At 33.3% G+C, this 16,841-nt stretch overlaps 2 protein-coding genes across 2 annotated transcripts in view; both read right to left on the bottom strand.

Annotated features, from left to right (window-relative positions):
• LOAG_16507 (hypothetical protein) overlaps positions 1–1,369 on the bottom strand; it is a 2,550-nt gene extending 1,181 nt beyond the window's left edge. Inside the window, exons 1-5 of the mRNA XM_020449160.1 lie at positions 1,194–1,369; positions 916–1,026; positions 604–718; positions 364–459; positions 74–273 (exon numbers count right to left, since the gene is read on the bottom strand). Of these exons, the coding sequence (XP_020307346.1) occupies positions 74–273; positions 364–459; positions 604–718; positions 916–1,026; positions 1,194–1,337 (666 nt within the window). The 5' untranslated portion in view covers positions 1,338–1,369. The remainder of the gene's footprint in view (positions 1–73; positions 274–363; positions 460–603; positions 719–915; positions 1,027–1,193) is intronic.
• A 2,043-nt stretch (positions 1,370–3,412) lies between these two features.
• LOAG_16506 (UNC84A protein) lies at positions 3,413–14,986 on the bottom strand. The gene is made up of 31 exons (XM_020449159.1): positions 14,893–14,986; positions 14,747–14,812; positions 14,359–14,391; positions 13,979–14,085; positions 13,630–13,746; positions 13,308–13,391; positions 12,963–13,012; positions 12,406–12,536; positions 11,900–11,989; positions 11,402–11,635; positions 10,784–10,999; positions 10,346–10,540; positions 9,755–9,892; positions 9,453–9,556; positions 9,066–9,140; positions 8,687–8,872; positions 8,302–8,385; positions 8,102–8,203; positions 7,535–7,686; positions 7,261–7,335; positions 7,015–7,139; positions 6,653–6,764; positions 6,203–6,334; positions 5,948–6,001; positions 5,495–5,626; positions 5,203–5,346; positions 4,782–4,914; positions 4,487–4,602; positions 4,213–4,380; positions 3,873–3,968; positions 3,413–3,656 (listed from the first exon to the last, which is right to left on the bottom strand). Exons 1-31 carry the CDS (start codon positions 14,907–14,909, stop codon positions 3,549–3,551), a joined length of 3,576 nt encoding a protein of 1,191 aa, XP_020307345.1. The 5' UTR covers positions 14,910–14,986; the 3' UTR covers positions 3,413–3,548.
• Between the last annotated feature and the right edge of the window lie 1,855 nt (positions 14,987–16,841).

Here is a 16,841-nt window from a genome sequence, read left to right as displayed (position 1 = left end):
TACTAAAAGCAACATTAAATTTAAAAGAAACATTAATTAAAGACCGAAATGGAGAATCATATTTAATTAAGACCTTGTGGCCTCTTTCATGACAATTGTGACACACTATTCCAATGTTATACTGTCCCCGTGCTCGAAGAATTTGAGTTGTATCCACAGGTGGAATATTGAAAGACGGATGAGCATATTTACAATCCCTTCCATCCATGCAAAAGCCTGCCAAAAAGTTAGGACAAAGAACGCGCCGGCGATGCCGATGCTTACAAAATGGGCCTGAAATAGTACGAATGAAAAGCAATATCCTTTGTATCCTTAAACCATCTTCCAAAAAGAAAGTGAATATTTTGGGAAAGAACCACTTACCATGTCGACAAAAACCACGGTCGTACCACGGACAATCCTTGATTTTACTTTCAGGGTCAATATGTCGAAAAGGACATTCACGATTACTACAAGCCACTGAAAGTGAAGTAAAGAGTGAGAATAATGGACAACTCCAATTTTCAGCAAAAATTACCGGCACTTCTTTGACTTCCACTAAAAAATAAATTTAGAAAAAACCATTCCAAAATATTCGTAGCATAAGAAAGAATGGAAACCTACTATATTTCGAAAAGAAGAAGCATTCCGGCATTTTACTTAAATCGTACTCATGCAAAAATTCACATTGGTCTCCTTTTTTACATAGCCCGCGCAACCAGTGTTTACATACTACAGCCTACAAAAATTTTTTAAACAAATAAAGCAGTGTAATTCGTTTGCAATGAATGGAGAGCAAATTGTGTATGTGGAATTTCTAAATTATATTGAGTGCAGGCTGGAAAATGTGAAGAAAAGATAGCGTTAAATGAAAAATCTATTCCAATATGAAAACAGCATCAGCAGGACAGAAAATGAGATGTAGCAACATCATGCCTTATCTCCAACGATATGTCTCAGTGGGCAAACAGTTCCCATTATACATGTACCCTGTTCATTACGTATACACACACCACGACCACTTTTGTCCATTCCCGAAAATGGGGCCTGAAAATTTCCAATGTGACAAATCTGAAAAGCGTCCCTTATCAATTAGATACAAATCTCAAAAAAAAAGAATTTCCTATCTAAATCTGCTCATGAAAAAAAGGCATTATCATGACCAGCTTGATTTCAGGTAGTTAGTCCTACATATGATTGGACAAACAAGGAACCTCTCTTGCTCCGCGCTGTTGTAATAACATTTCCTCGACATCCAGTAAAGCGCATGATATCCCAGACATGTAATCTTCCATTGTAAGTGGAGTACTACCGAACACTGAATAATGATAGTACGGCATCGCTGTCATTGCTGCCATTTTATGCTCCTCTAATTTCAAATGATCTATAAAAACATATTCAACATCATCAGATGGTATATTTTATTCATTCTGATCGTTTTAAAAAAGTTGTTACATTACTGAAAAGTTTAAGTAACTCTGGCACAAGATAGTTAACTATCCAATACTGAAGAGATTCAAAACAGACGACATCCAGCATTTGACCGTCTTAAGGAAAAAATATTCTTGTTTGGGACATGATGGCCGAACGATGCTGATGGTCCAGATCTCAATTTTCATACTACATTACAGAGTTCTTTGAATTCTTCTTCTGTATGGTCATCCACTAGAGACTTTATCTCCATTCGTTGTTTATTGTCACAAAATTCGATTATCTTCTTTATGATTGCATATACATATATGACTGTCATATTTTAAAGTATAGTTTCTTCTAAGATAAATTATGCTGGATAAGTGAAGTCATTTTGATAACGGGAAATGTGAAATATGGAGTTGATTTACACGTTCTATACGCTAAATACTATAATGTTCGTTACATCGATAATCTCAGTCTGGACTGTCCATACTCTAAACAATGGGAAAAGAACGAAAATATGGCAAATATTTCGAATCACTGAATCTTGGTCAAAAAGACATACCGACAACTCCCTTTAGATACCCCCAGACAAATTAACGGTCAAGTCATACTATGAAAAGCTTTCGTCCCGATCTTTTTAAAAGTCGCGATAGTTTAAGCGGTAGATGATATAATTGTTCCATTGTTTTGGGAATGTGTCTTAGTATGAAGACGAACTACCAATATTAGGTATGCTTTGTCTACCACTTGAAGTCTAGGCTTCAAACAAATCCACAGAATCTCATTGTCACCTCTGTCCTTCACACTGCAACTTCCCCTCCTATTTGCGGAAGGTTTTTGCATACCAAAGTTGAGATAATCGCCATATCGCAAGGCAATATTCAATTAAGTCCTTCTTAAATCTTAGACTAACAAACATCACGGTCACGAGAAGAAAAACCTGAACAACTCAGCATTTAAGGGACTTACCCTAGATTCGGGGCACTGAGATCTGGAATATATTCCAGATCCCATAATACCATTGCACTCCTGTAACAGTTGCTCTCTATCACCTCAACCTCCTTATCCAGAATTAGATTACTGAGAGCAGTTTCAGATGTGATTAAAATCGATACTGAGATTTAGAGCAATTCCTGTTATTTGGAAGGGATCTCTTTTAAAATCACTACTTCCTGTCCAATATCCAAGGAATTTACAAAGCTCTGTCCTTCACTTATTGTAGATTACTTCTACCACATTTTCGAAAAGCTTCCAAAAAAGATGCCAATCAATTATGTAGCACTTTGCATTTATAGATTTTGAATATGCTTGACAGTTATCAAATCCCAAATGGAATGGACACGAGATCCTATTCAAGAAACTTAAATTTAACACAAACGCAATGCTAGCAGTAGTTCATTATAAAACAAGAAAAATATGTACTCGTAGCTTAACAAACAAATGAAGTCTGATCTGGTAAAGAAGGCTCCACGAGCAGACAGTCAACTAAAAATACCAGGAACAATGAGATTCGTTCACAAATAACAACAAAATATGAATCAAACATAGAGGATAGAGAAATCTTTGAAGCTATAAAACTTTAATTCTACTGATTTCACTTCCAACAGTGGAATTTTTTTTGTGATTTAGGATAGATTTGAAATAGCAACAATCACCCGGAATGAACATATGTATTTTTATTATTATACGTCAATTTATATATGTATATATATTATACAGCTCAAAAACAATATTCAAATCATTTTCTTGAGATAGAATATTTGTTTAAATGGAATTTTTTATATTTCAGACATTTCAACAAAAAATACCTTCAAAAATGAAGAGCTTTACAAATTGAGAAACACTTTTTAAAAACATCGAAAAAATCACAATGGCTATCATTAGCAACAACAAGCTCTAGAAAGAACTGATAATCCATATAAAAATTTTTTTGAAATTGGAGCGACTACAGAAGCAAAGGGAGAGTTAAATCCAGTTTTTTTGCTATGTTTTAAATTTTTTTAAGATTAAAATCAGTGACTTATTTCTCTTATTTCTCAAGGGCATGGATGTAATTATTTCAACATGTTCATAAAATTTGACTGTGAAAAGCTTTATCATAAAAAATAAGACTGGATGGCATGGAGAACTAAATTTCACTTGAATATCCACACTTATGCCTTTCGCCCGTGTACACGAAAGCGATACAAGCATGTGTAGTCTGAATTCCAGTTTGACTGCACCACCAATTCAACTATTGATACTGGCGTTTTGAGCTCGTTCTGTAAAAAGTGATACCATATTTCATGTTTTCCACTAGATGATATCTTTTACCGCTTCATTCGCTTCAGTTAAACTTACCCAATTTCCGCAATCTAAGTATGACGGATGAGCTGTCTAGCTGACTAAATACAGACAGATAAAATTTATTAAAATGAGAAAAACTTCTTTATTCCAGTACTTTGACAAACTTTTCTAGAAGATTTAGAACATCAAACCTGTGCATGAAATGTTTGCAATGCTCTTCCCTTAATGTCATATTCATATTGTCCAATTAAGAACTTTGATTTGAAATCATCAACTGCTTTGTAAGACTGGAAAGGGAACCGAAAGTTCGCAAATCAGTTTAAATCAAGAACAAAACTATCGAACGAATTACCGACTATACTGATGTTTCATTCTACTATTCAGTGGTTTAATTTTAATTCTACAAAGATAAAAGATTTTGACTGAATTCAAAGTTCATTGCAAGATTCCGAAAAATCTTAGTATATTGTTCCGAGATCTAATAGAGTTTTTGCTCCTTAATTATGACTCAATTTCCATTGAAAAACATACGTAAACTTGGAAAAGTTTCGGTGCACTTTTCAAAACTCCATCTGGATGCAAATTTGAATGTAAATGCTCGTAGCTAATTTCTGTGACATAAATTGGATGCGATAACTTTATTGTTAGGTATCCTTTACCACGAAAAGCCCAACATTCACCAGCTGCCAAGGGACGATGCTAAAATAAATTTACAACCATAAAAGACATCTAATGTCAAAAAGTTGAAAAATTTCGCGAAAACATACACCAATTTCATTCCATAACAAAAATATGCATGAATTACCTGAATAACAGCTCTCGGTGAATAAGAAGAATACCAGAGCGGGATTCCAAAAATTGATTCCACTCGTGAATTTTCCTTGTATGGCTCCGTACAGCGCGTACTTACAACAGATGCACCTGCAGAAACTTATTTTGGGGAAGACAAAAGATTAACTTATACCAATTTATTTTCTAACGAGGACCAACACGCATAGTGGGATTTCCCCCATTTTTAAATTATTTACATAATACTTTTTATTATCTAAATTTCCTCTATTAATTCAAACACGTAAATCTTAAAAAGGATACAACACTACCTGAACTTTCCAGTGCATAATCTACTTTACCCGTCTTATCCGCATCATACGTATCCAATGCATCAGTGATCATTCTTTTTATCATCGTAAAATCGGATTCCGAAAGTCCGAGAACAGAACTTAATTTAGTTTCCTGAAAAAACTCAAGCTTTCACGAACAATTTCAAAAATAAAACTTCAAAGAGATAACTACGTTCCTGAGTATGATTTTGTTTTGAGATATTAGCGTATCCCACAACAGGTTGAATTCCTTCAGTCATTTCTCATTCTACAGATCTTGATTCGATCTTCGTCCGTAATTTACATTCTGTGCTATAGCTGATTTTAATTCTGCATTTGGTTTCTTAAGAAACTCATAATTCCCATATTTTTATCAAGAACTTTTACTTCCGAATTGGATTTAAACTCGCTACAAACTTACGGAAACGGTATCACTTTTTTCAGCTACGTGACTTGCAAAAAGAGCAACAACTCGATTCTCCACTGCTTTCATAATTTCCAAACGAAATGCTTCTCGCTCCTCAAGCGATGCTTTTTCGAAACGGTTTAAACTGAATGAAAGTTCCTGAAACTGTTTGATATATGCATTTCTATTTGAATGAAAACATATACATGTTATACATATACAAAGAAAATCGTAAAATTGCAAAATGAACAAACTGAACTCAGAAATGACAAGCAAACGAATAAGTAATAATATCGACAGTGCCAACCTTATCAAGGTCATCCTTAATTTTCTTATTCAATTCAGTTTTCAATACGTTCAAATCATCACTTTGTTTTATATCCCGAGACATTATTGAATGAGCGAATTGTGCAATTTTGGCTTTCTTCTCTCGACGAAGCTAAATCAAATCCCATTAATTAGTGCAGTTTTCAGTACGTTCGAGTCATATCAATGTAACTGAATAAGAAAAACAACAGCATTAACAGAATGTCAAATTTATAAAAGTGTCAACTGTGTATAACAACTAATTGTGTTATTGGCACTTAGTACAATGAAACACATGATAACTGTAATAGTTCTAACAAGGATCAAGCCACGTCGCACATTTCAGGATAGTAAGATATTTTTTAACTCACTAATAAAGTAATCAGTAAAGAACCATCATAAAGATAAATAGCTGATTTGACACTAAAATTTCAGTTCAAAATTGAAAAAATACTTCATCAAACTGAATGCGCAAATCTCCAACTGCAGATGAAAGTTCCGATAGTTCCTGAAATGAAAACAAAATAAGTTCGAAAAAGCATTTATACAAAAAATCACAGGATGCTAATGAAGGGTCTTAACCCGTCCATAGAAGGAATACAAAACTACGCCATCATTTGAGAGCATTCCCAAAAGATAACTTCCATTTTTCTGTAGTAAATGCAGTTCAAATTAAATACATGCAGCATATAAAAAAGATTACACTAACATTGGACAAAGCTGACCACCTCACATTAGGTTGTTCGGAAGTGCGGATTATTTTTTGGGCAATTTCATTCTCGATTTTTTCTGATAGAGTGTCCAGTCGTCCCATCAAACGTCTTTCAATGGAAAATAAACGCTGAAACAGGAACTGAAGACTAAAAATTTCAGTCCCGTACAGTCAACGAAAATTTTGTGCGCAACTTAATATCTAATCAAACAAGCAAGTATATTTTGCAAGATTTTCCTAAAAACTTCATATAGAATGTTTTACATTTTTAAATAATTGGAACCCAAAAAGTACCGTGAAACTAAACTTCTCGTTAGCAAACGCTTCAGATTCAATACCGCATCCAGTACCCAAATTTCGCAAGTACTCAATCTTCTTGGGCATAAAGCAGAAAAGAAAATGTATAAGCAAATATGAATAAAAAACAAAATAAGTACAACAGCTCACCTTTCTCAATTCTTCATCATCTGATTTTCTCAAGTTAGTCATATAGTTTAGAAAATCTTGATTATTTTTGTGCTGGGACGATTCATCATTGACTAGTAATGATTCTTTTAATCTGGAATTTATATTAATTTTACTAAAAGTTGATAAAATCAGTGAAACACTGAAAAACAAAACGGGATCTGGCGGATTACAAGGATCAAACTTTGTTAATGCTTGTTGTCTTTATAGAACACATGCCAGAACAAACTGGTTTGGTGAAAGATGCAGTTTGATTTCATTTCTTAAATCTATAATACTTTTTTTCATAAATTACTAAAGCAAGAAATTTTACTGAATTCCAAATCTAGAGAAAAAAACAGTACCTCTTATCTGGAGACACAGCAGGACCTTTTTCGACGATTTTTAATGCTTTATGTATGTTTTTGTAACGATCTTCCTCTACTTCTCGTTCTCGACGCAACTGCAACACTTTCAATTCCAATAGTTCCTGCAAACTGAATTGTTGAAATGTAATATTAAGTCATATCACAAATTATCCTAAGACAATTCTTCTTGCTGAATTCATTTTTGTTTTTTAAAAATTAACATACCCCAGTTTGAAAAGATACCTTTTCATGTCTTAGACGTTCCAAAATCCATTGAGCTTGTTGCTGATTAAAACCCTCTGAATTAATTATACCTTTCTGCAAAAAAAAATCGTTAAACTTAAAAATTTAGTGCTAAAAGAGAATACATTTATAGAAAAAGGAACTAAAATATGAAATTCATAGTTATTCAGGCTTAAGATCGACTCAATTTTTAAAACTTGGAATAAAAAATTTCACAGTGCAAAAATTTACTGAAAAGCTAAAAAAAATTGAAGATTCATAATACTAAAAAAACCGAATTTATAGCCTTCTCGTTCACAAACGGCATAAATTGGGTGATTGTTGAAATAAAGTGTGATGGTAACGCCAATAAAATTTGTATTGCAGAGCTTATTAATTTCCATACAAACAAGATCATTTCCACAATGTTTTCAGAAATAAGTCCAACTGGAAAACTAAGAGAATTTAAGAAAAACGGTATATTGTGAGTATTCATGTAAGAAAATTAGTATCACATTAATATAGTGCAAGTGAGGTGCAGTTACGAACCAAATGAAGTTTTCCCAAAACGAAACTAGTTGCTTTACTTGACTCTGCTTTCGACAATGAGTCAGCTAGTAAATGTTTTTATAACATCAAATTTCTGCACGGAAATAAAAAGCACAAGAAAAAAAAAGCAAGAAACGATATAATAAACCGAAGTGATAAAGGTTTTGGAATAAGCATAAGGAAAGCCTTGTACTTTCTTCTACAATTTCTTGTAAGTAGAAATGGGTGAAAATATTGAAATTAGTAATTGATTTCAGTAAAAAAACTTTCTTTGGACTACAAAAGAAATATATAAATAATAAAGAAAAATAACTTTGAATCCATTCCGAAACAGCGGACATCCGTTGGATGATGCCACACACACTGGAACCTAATATACTGACCCTTTCGAAGAAATGAACGATTGCCAGCTCTCCTGAAATGGTTTTACAAAGTGACGAAAACGTATATTACCAGACTGAGTGAAGAAATTGCGATTTAAAAGTAATTTGCTAGACTAAAAGCAAAACTTACCAAAACTATATAGCTCCCTCGGAATTCTACATAAAAAATTATAACTGCATCTATTAGCCATGGCTTTTGTACCCACTGATTGACCTGAAAAGAAAATTTTGTTTAGCTTAAAGATAACGTTCGGAAGAACTCTGCTGAGTCATGGATTTTTAGAATAACATCCAGTCTATCGATTAACGAATTGAATAGCTGTATAAGTGTGAATACGAGAATACGATGTTAACCAAGCATTTAGACCAAATGCCACTATCAAAACACTGAATTACAGCTACCAAAAATGAAAGAAAGGTCAAAAGATGAATAGATATTTGACCCCGTTGGGACTAACAATATCGCGTAGAAGGGAAGAACGTAAAATCATAAATTTGAGAAAAAAATGTCCAACCAGCCATATAAACATATTTCGGTAACTGGACAAGTTTTTCGAGAGATTCCCGTGGATGCACCATTGCGCCATATAGCTTTCCAGGATATAGTAAGAGATCATACAAGAAATGGAATACAACAGATAGTAAATACGAAACATTTCTGAATACCAAATTTAGGCCACGTTCTATTTTCTGCTTCCATCCTGTTATTAGAATATATGACATATACCATTAAAATTCCCTGATAGTATATTTCATAATGTTAATACTTTTTTTGTTTGTTTATAAAACTGTGGTTCTAAAATTGTAAAATATTGAAAAATTTTTCAGATAATGGGGTCATAACTCCATTTCATTATAAGTTGGGTTCTTATAAATTTCTAGAATCAAAATTACCACTAAAAGAATTTTGTTGGATTTGGTCAAACGGCTCCGCTACACCTATCATTAGATCACCTCGGGCATCATGTCCTAAAATAACATCGTGTATAGTATACATAAACATCAAAAGAAAAAAGAATTACTGGTAATCTGATTATTAAGTTTTTAAATCTGAGATTCCAGAACTTAGACTTTGCCAGATGCTGGTATCATGTACTTCATAGCATGCATCGCTGATATGCAGATTGTCAACTATTTTTATTCTAAGGTTGAATGCCATAGGCACAATAAAATCAAAATGACTCATTGCCGGAAAGATTATTGTGAATTTTATCATACAATTCCATTAGTACATAAAAACAAACAATTTCCTCAAAGAAAAAAATTTGGAATTGCACTTACCTTTGTGAAACATAATGAGCAGTAACAGTAAGATAAGCAAGGGAAATAACCATTTCCAGAATGCCGAAGAGCACTTTACTGAACCTCGAGTCGGAAGAAGCTGACTAAAAAAAAATCGTTAAGATTATGAAATTGATAAAATCAATGGGGTGATGCCCGCTAATGATTTGTGAACATATTCAAAGAGATTTTAAAAAAAGTGTAAAATAAAAATTAAAAAATTATATAAAATCTCACCAATATTCATAATTGAATAAAGGAAAAGAGAAGCGCTCGAAATACACAACATACAGCGGTTATACCTTTTATTGAATGCAACTTTATCAATCACTTTTTGTCGACCTTTAGCAGTTGGAGAATCGAGATCGGTGGTTAATCCTTTCCTTTTAACCGGTCTTACTTCTTCGTAACCGACAAGCAGTGCGGCTCTTGGTCCAAATCTATATAAATATATTTGACCAAATGGTTTGAACAACATTTCAATTTATTTTCCCGGTATTTCCCTTTATTAAAAAAGAGCTTATAATGCAGAAAATTTTCCAGATGTACAAGTAAATGAGGAGTTTATAGAAATTGAAAAGTACGAAAATTAGTCTCGATTTTCACCATGTTATATCTTGTGATGTCGGTCTTCCAATCTGTATGCCCCTTACTTATTTTCAAATAATAGTAGGAAGAAGTTACAAAAAAACCTTTAAGTATTTGTAAAATCTCTACCAACAAGAAAGCTACTACATATAAATAAAATAGCTTAAGGTTATAGAGATTAGACAGATTGACCTAAAGTTCCGCTCCCCGAAAATGGTGGAAATTCATTACATCGCCTAAATGTTAGCATAACTTTATCCTGCATCCTACATATGCGACGTGTCGGGTTGCTCAAGAAACATTACATATTAGCCAGCGCATAAGCTGCGCGCTTTCGAACACTTTCGGCGATATAGAATGGCAATAACTGCAAGGAGACGAAGAAAAAAATGAAACCAGTTGCGCATGAGTACAAATGATCGATCAAAAAATGAAAGATCTGAAAGGATAAGTAATGTCCATGTCGTGGTGATGTCCCGACAGCCTGTTGTTGCAGGGATCTAAAATTAAAGTATAAAAAATTAAAAGAAAAGTTTCATCTGAATTTTCTGCATTATTCAATATCATTTACCAATTCTGAACAAAAAAAAAAAGTAGTTATAACGGTGGAAGTATCAGTTTTTCACAGCAGCAACGGATAAAGTTATATAAGTTGAAAGTTTCGCAAATTTATACAAGTTTAAAACAACTTGGAATTTATATCCGCAAATCATTCCGATTAAAGGACGTAGGAAACAACTTACTGGTTCGATCGATTTGGACCGAGAAGTCGACTAATAATACTGGAGAACATGGTAAGCGGTAGGAAGACTATTTTTCTTATCAGAAAGAAGAAAGTGAGGAAACATGATGTGGTAATTTCAGACAAAAAGTTTGCAAGACGATTAGTATATGGTAATGTCCCTTCAAGTGATAGATTCTTGTATACGATACGACTGCGGAGATCATAAGTTGAATGACTGAAATAGATGAGGAAATACAGGGAAAGTATCAGGAAATATTGTTCTCGTGGTGTTAAAGAAACTGGATTAAGTAATAATATCATGTATTGCAATAAAAATTCTGTTCACAATAGGAATACATACAATCGTAAACGACAAATCTGATGTTGGTTCGAAAATTTTCGACTCAATTATTCTAGATCAAAGTTTGGAAATTTTACTTACCCAGTCACATCACAAGAATGGAAAGATGACCAAAGACAAGGGCTTTGCCCTTGTCAAGTTTAAGTAAACACAATCCTATTAAAACAAATCCTCCAAATTACAACCTTCCTAACATGCACCTAGATTTAAAATTGCTGAATCTTCAAAACTCCGTCAAAAATGAGCAGTAATATGGTAATTTGTAAGCAAACAAACCTAAAATGACGCAAAATCCAAATAATTTTTTCAGTGGTAAATTCGAAAGTTTTTACTGGTGAGAGCACTGCCATAAATGTAAGGTAAAATAATTTGAAGAACAGTGATTCCACAAATCCTCTGGACAATTTCACATTAGGAACTGACTGCTTGTTGACTTCTGGTCCACGATCTTCCGAGTATTCGTAACTGCTAGTTCTTACACGTCGTTGCACATTACGAGTTAAGCCGTATCTAAAATACTGTTTTTTTCTGAATAAGTTGGCAATTGTAAACTAAAATTATAGGTTAACAACCTGTATGAAGCAGTTAATAGATTTAATTCAAGTTAAATCCTTTCAAAAAAGATATTTGAAACTCAGAACCGCCTGCACTCTTGTAATATTAAGAGTAATAAAGTGCATTTCAATTTAAATTCATAAAAACTTAAATCTTCAAAAGTTCAGAAAGACTAGGAATAATAACTTCCAGTGTAAATGATTAGCAAAAATAACATACACTGGGTTGAATGAAGAATACCCATGCCATTTATGTTCATCATAATCATCATTGTGATCCAAATTCCTCCGTCTTCGTCTGGCTCCACTTCTATTTATTAAAAAAGTGATTAAGGGTAAAAAACTGAAATTTTTATAAAGAAATCCTTTGTAAGATCACTGTTCAGCTAAACGCATTCAATACTGCAAATATATAGTTCTAAAATTGAGTTTGAAACAAAAGAATATAGGATAGCTTGATATAGAGTTGCATTTCAAAAATAAAGTGGCATTGTACGGTACTCAAAAGACTCGATTTTTGCCATATTAATTTCTAACTTTGATGGCATTTTATCTCAAGCATAATGTGATAGATTTCTGGTCTACAAATTTTATTCATATAAATCCCCAGTTTAATTAAAGTAATTCATATGATACCGTGAGCAAAATATCATGTGAATTCGGCAAAAAATTCATTTGCAAGTCCGTCAGGCAAAAAAGAGTTCTACCAGAAAGGAATAAACTTACTGGTCTTCACCTTCAGAGAGATAGCCAAGTGTTATCATGTTGGTAAATGATTGTTTTAGCCTATTAGCTAAAGAATTAAGTGATGTCATTTGACTATGCCACACTGTTTCTCGGCTTCGCATTGGAGATGGCTAGAATTCATTTTCTTGCTGAGAAATTCAAAATTCCTTTTCATCCGAATTTCACAAAAAACTGTGACTAATTTATTGTTTTAAATTAATATTAAAATGAAAATAGACTTAATAACACGGATTTAACTAGTTTTTAAATCACTAATAACTAGTCACTGCAAATTAGAAAAATTAACGAAACATTATAAAGCTGTAAGAAGTGCTCCATGTTTTCCATGGATGCAAAACGATGAAGAATTTTCAAGTGTTTTAAACGTGATACAGAGAAAATTGAAACGTGCAACAAACCTAGATCACTTACCAAATTATTTTAGCCAAGTAGTTTAGCACTGCTGTTGAAGAGCAAATAAATCTGCATAAAGCTAACTAACCATTACCTCGTCTTAAATTATTACATTTAATGAGAAAAAATCAGTAGAAACTAACCCCCCTTGATTTCTCGAATTCTCTTGGACTCTGCTTGTGTTGTTCAAGACCTTAAATATATTTAACATTTCAAATAATTTATATCATAGAACTATTGTAAAAGGAAAAAGAAAATTATATGTAAAATCTTGCAACAGAAACAAAATGAAAACAATACCTAAAGGCTTCTATAAAACAGTGACTTGAAGGAATCAATTCGGAATTTCTAATCAAATACACCAAAAATTAGCAAAATAAAGCGTTAAACTTTTTGACTTTTTGAAAACGTATAGTGCGCAAATATAATAGTCCAAAAGAACTAATTTCTTCTGGAAATCATTTTCATCGTAAATTTCATCAACTTACAGGGTGTTGATTCCAAATGTAATCGTCGCGTAACTGCGAAGTGTTCCGGATTTGGAAATATTTCATTAATGATATACCATAACCCTGAAATATTCAAAATCTTCCAGATTTAAATATATAGAATTAACATAGGGAAATGACCTATAATCACGAATTTACCCACTGTTTGGAAGAAAAAGTTCAAATTTCTGCAAATTTCACACTTTCCAATTCACAAGGGAAATTCAATTAGAGCACCCTCTTGTCTATCTTTAAGAATATGGGGAGAAGAGATAAGTGAGAGGTTAGAGCGCAAAAAAAAAAAAGCAAGGAAATTACTAACAACGAACGATGAAATGTAAAATAGTGATAGCAGTATTAAAAATCATTGCCAGAGGCCTTGGCATCAGCTCATTCACAAAGTCACACGTACAAAAGTACATGTAGTAAAGTAAACCAGCTGAAAATAATATTAGTATAAACAGACATTGCGATATAGTAAATAAAGCCAACCTTTAAATTATAAAATTCGGAAAGTTTTCATGTGCTTCTCTAATGAATGGGAAATAATGAAAGAAAATACTTCTAACTTCCTATGTTCTACTCGAAAGCTGCAATTTTTATTTTATGCTAATGAATCCGGATAATTATGAAAGTAACCGGTGCAGAATCTCAACCATATAATGACTCACCTTTTCGTGCTTTTTCAAATGCCCACTTACGCCTGTAATAATTCAAAGGCAATCTAGACATGCGAGGAGTTTCATAATCATCTGAACCATTCAGCCGGTAGCTTTTGCTTAAAAAGAAATGCATAACAGTTTTTTTTGCAAATTCGCAGAAAAAAATCGCTTTATAACGAGTAATATTTATTCCCATCATTTTGCGATTCTTGTCATCCCAGAAGATCAATATTTAAAAACTAGCTTGTACAGCTAAATTGAAGACAGCTCTCCATTTGATCTGACACAAACATCAAATAAATAAAATTCTCGTATGATTAATAAGACATGCATAAACATTTGGTATAATTAATCGAGGGTAAAACTGAAAGAAGGAAAAAATAACTTACGACGTCACATAGGTATAGTCTGTACGATAGGTGCTGAAAAAAAAACATTAGGAAGAATAATGGCAAGTTCTGCAAGTGGAATTACAGGTCACATTTATCAGAATGAAAGGTCAAAAAGTTGTCCTTCTAAGCATTCACAAACCCCCCCCCCCTCCTATCCCCATAGCTGTTATTCAAAAAAAAGTGCTCGTAACAAACGAATTTATCATGATATGAGAGTAACAGGAAACTTGCAGAACTTGATGATCCATTAAATACTCGAACCTGATCATCCATTAAATACTCCAAGACTAGTTGATGAAATTAAGCAGTCATGAAGGAAAAACTATAAAATCTGCTTTTACCAAAGCTAATTTTCAACGCAGTGGAAAGGAAGAAATTGACTTACTCGTCTAAATCAAGCAATCGATCAAGATCAGACTGTGTCAAATTTGAATTACCGATAGTTGGTTCTCTAAAATTCGTTACCTTTATATATAAATTTTAGCAATTCTCTCAAGTTACAATTTTAGATTTATGCTGTTATCATCTCACCTCTCAAAAATTCCCATTTTTCTTGCTGATATATACACGAACCGTTTGCTGAATTTTACTGAATAACTGATTGACTGAATTGACTGTGCTGAAAGAAGAATGCTGATTAAAACCTGAGGAATGCTTATTAGAAATCGGTAACGTCACGAGGTAATGAACTCGACAGTAACTTGGAAAGAAAAAGAACAAAAAAAGAAAAAAAAACAAATGAACACACGAACATATGTTTGTATCCTCTTACGCAAAAACAAATATGCTCGGAGGGACGAGATTTCTTCATGCAAAGAAATACATTAAGAAATGATGCTCAATTAGCAAATCGTAATTCTTGTAAAAAGTGAGTTCCTTCAAGTGTTTAAATATTTTCGCCTCCTTCAAAAAAAAGCACTATTCAAAAGTAATTAATTACGAGCTTTGCTCACCAATTTATTATATGTTAATTATCGAAGTCTGGGCGCTGGACTAGTGTAAAGCCAATTCCATCTCAACGTGATACCAGAAATATTACCAAAGAAGTAATATATAGGAAACATTGACAGATTTTAGCGAATGAAGCAAAACATTTTTGGACTACTCGACTTTCGTCATATAGTTATGATGAAAAAAGATTTTAAGAGAAAGATGCAAAATTGTGGGATAATTTCGATACAGTAGCGATATCCGACTACAAGAGAACAATAACTTCTGCAATCATGAAATGCACCGGATGATCAACAAATGCATATGTGTGCCAATGAGTTTAAAATTCCGATAATTGCCCTTTCAAGAAGTTGTAGACCATTCGGGAAGTATGAATAATCTAAAGCATTAGACGAAAGAATGAATAAATCTAAAACAAGTAGTATTAACACACGCGCAAGATTGACATTTTCTTGGAACATCTCAAAGGCGGTAAAATACGGCACGGTTTGGCAACTCAAGCTTTTAGCTAGAAGCAGTGCATTTTACGATGCTACCGGTAAAGGTAGAATGGAAATGTTGGAAATGAGGTCATGATGTTAATATGGGATACGAGATTGGTCCCGGGAGCCAGTCATTTGGCACTCAGAGCAGGTGGAATGATGGAATATGTGATGGAGAAATACACACCTAACCTCAGAAGAAACGTCAATTATCGACTGATTGGACCAGTTTTTGAATGACATTATCAATGAGATGAATAATAGGAAAGCAGATAGTAAATGTGTTGCAGCCATGTGAACAACAGCCAATGAATGCTTAAGGTTTCTTTGGGTGATATTGTCTGCAAGCTAGCCTTTCTTACTTTCTCTTGCTCTCCCTTCCGAATTCCGTGAAAGCAAATGATCGTGAAGATCAACCCTGTAGCTATAGCCTTAGGCAACCTGTAGCTATTTTTACCTGTTATTCATTTCATCACCCATGTAATAGATGACCATAACCTGAATAATACTTGATAGAGAAGTAAAGGAGTGGTAATGTCATTAAGCACCAAAATGATTTCCCTTTACAAAACCTTTTCTTGTTTGAGCTTATCCTCACACGACTGAGCGATATTTCCTGTGGCATTCCCTCAAAACTTCAAATGCGAGTTTATCAGCGCTAGAAAAAATCTCACTTTATCAGTATTTATATTAATATTTCCATTATCGATTCATCCTTCAGATTTGTTTAGCAACAAAGTGAATATCCTGGAACAGTAGACGACATTTCACAGATCAGTACAGCTAGATCTTGGTAAATGAATAAGTTTCTGTAGCCAAGTCCAGTAAAAGCTAAGCTTATGCATGTTACTCAGCTTGTAATTCGAATCCTGAAAATCCAAACAAAACCGAATTACAAAAGATAGGCACATAATTTTTAAAAGTTACAACGTTGAATTTATGAGAAAGCACATGCTTGCAACCGAAAAGTCGTTCAGCCTGCTTCCAGATTCGAATTTGAGTGCTCAAAGTTCCTTTGCTTGAAGTCATTCAGGTTATTTTTTTTAA

Source organism: Loa loa, assembly GCF_000183805.2.
Source record: "Loa loa unplaced genomic scaffold supercont3.6, whole genome shotgun sequence".
NCBI lineage: Eukaryota > Metazoa > Nematoda > Chromadorea > Rhabditida > Onchocercidae > Loa > Loa loa.
Note: the sequence above shows the minus strand (reverse complement) of the source record. Positions and strands in the feature narration are given on the sequence as shown.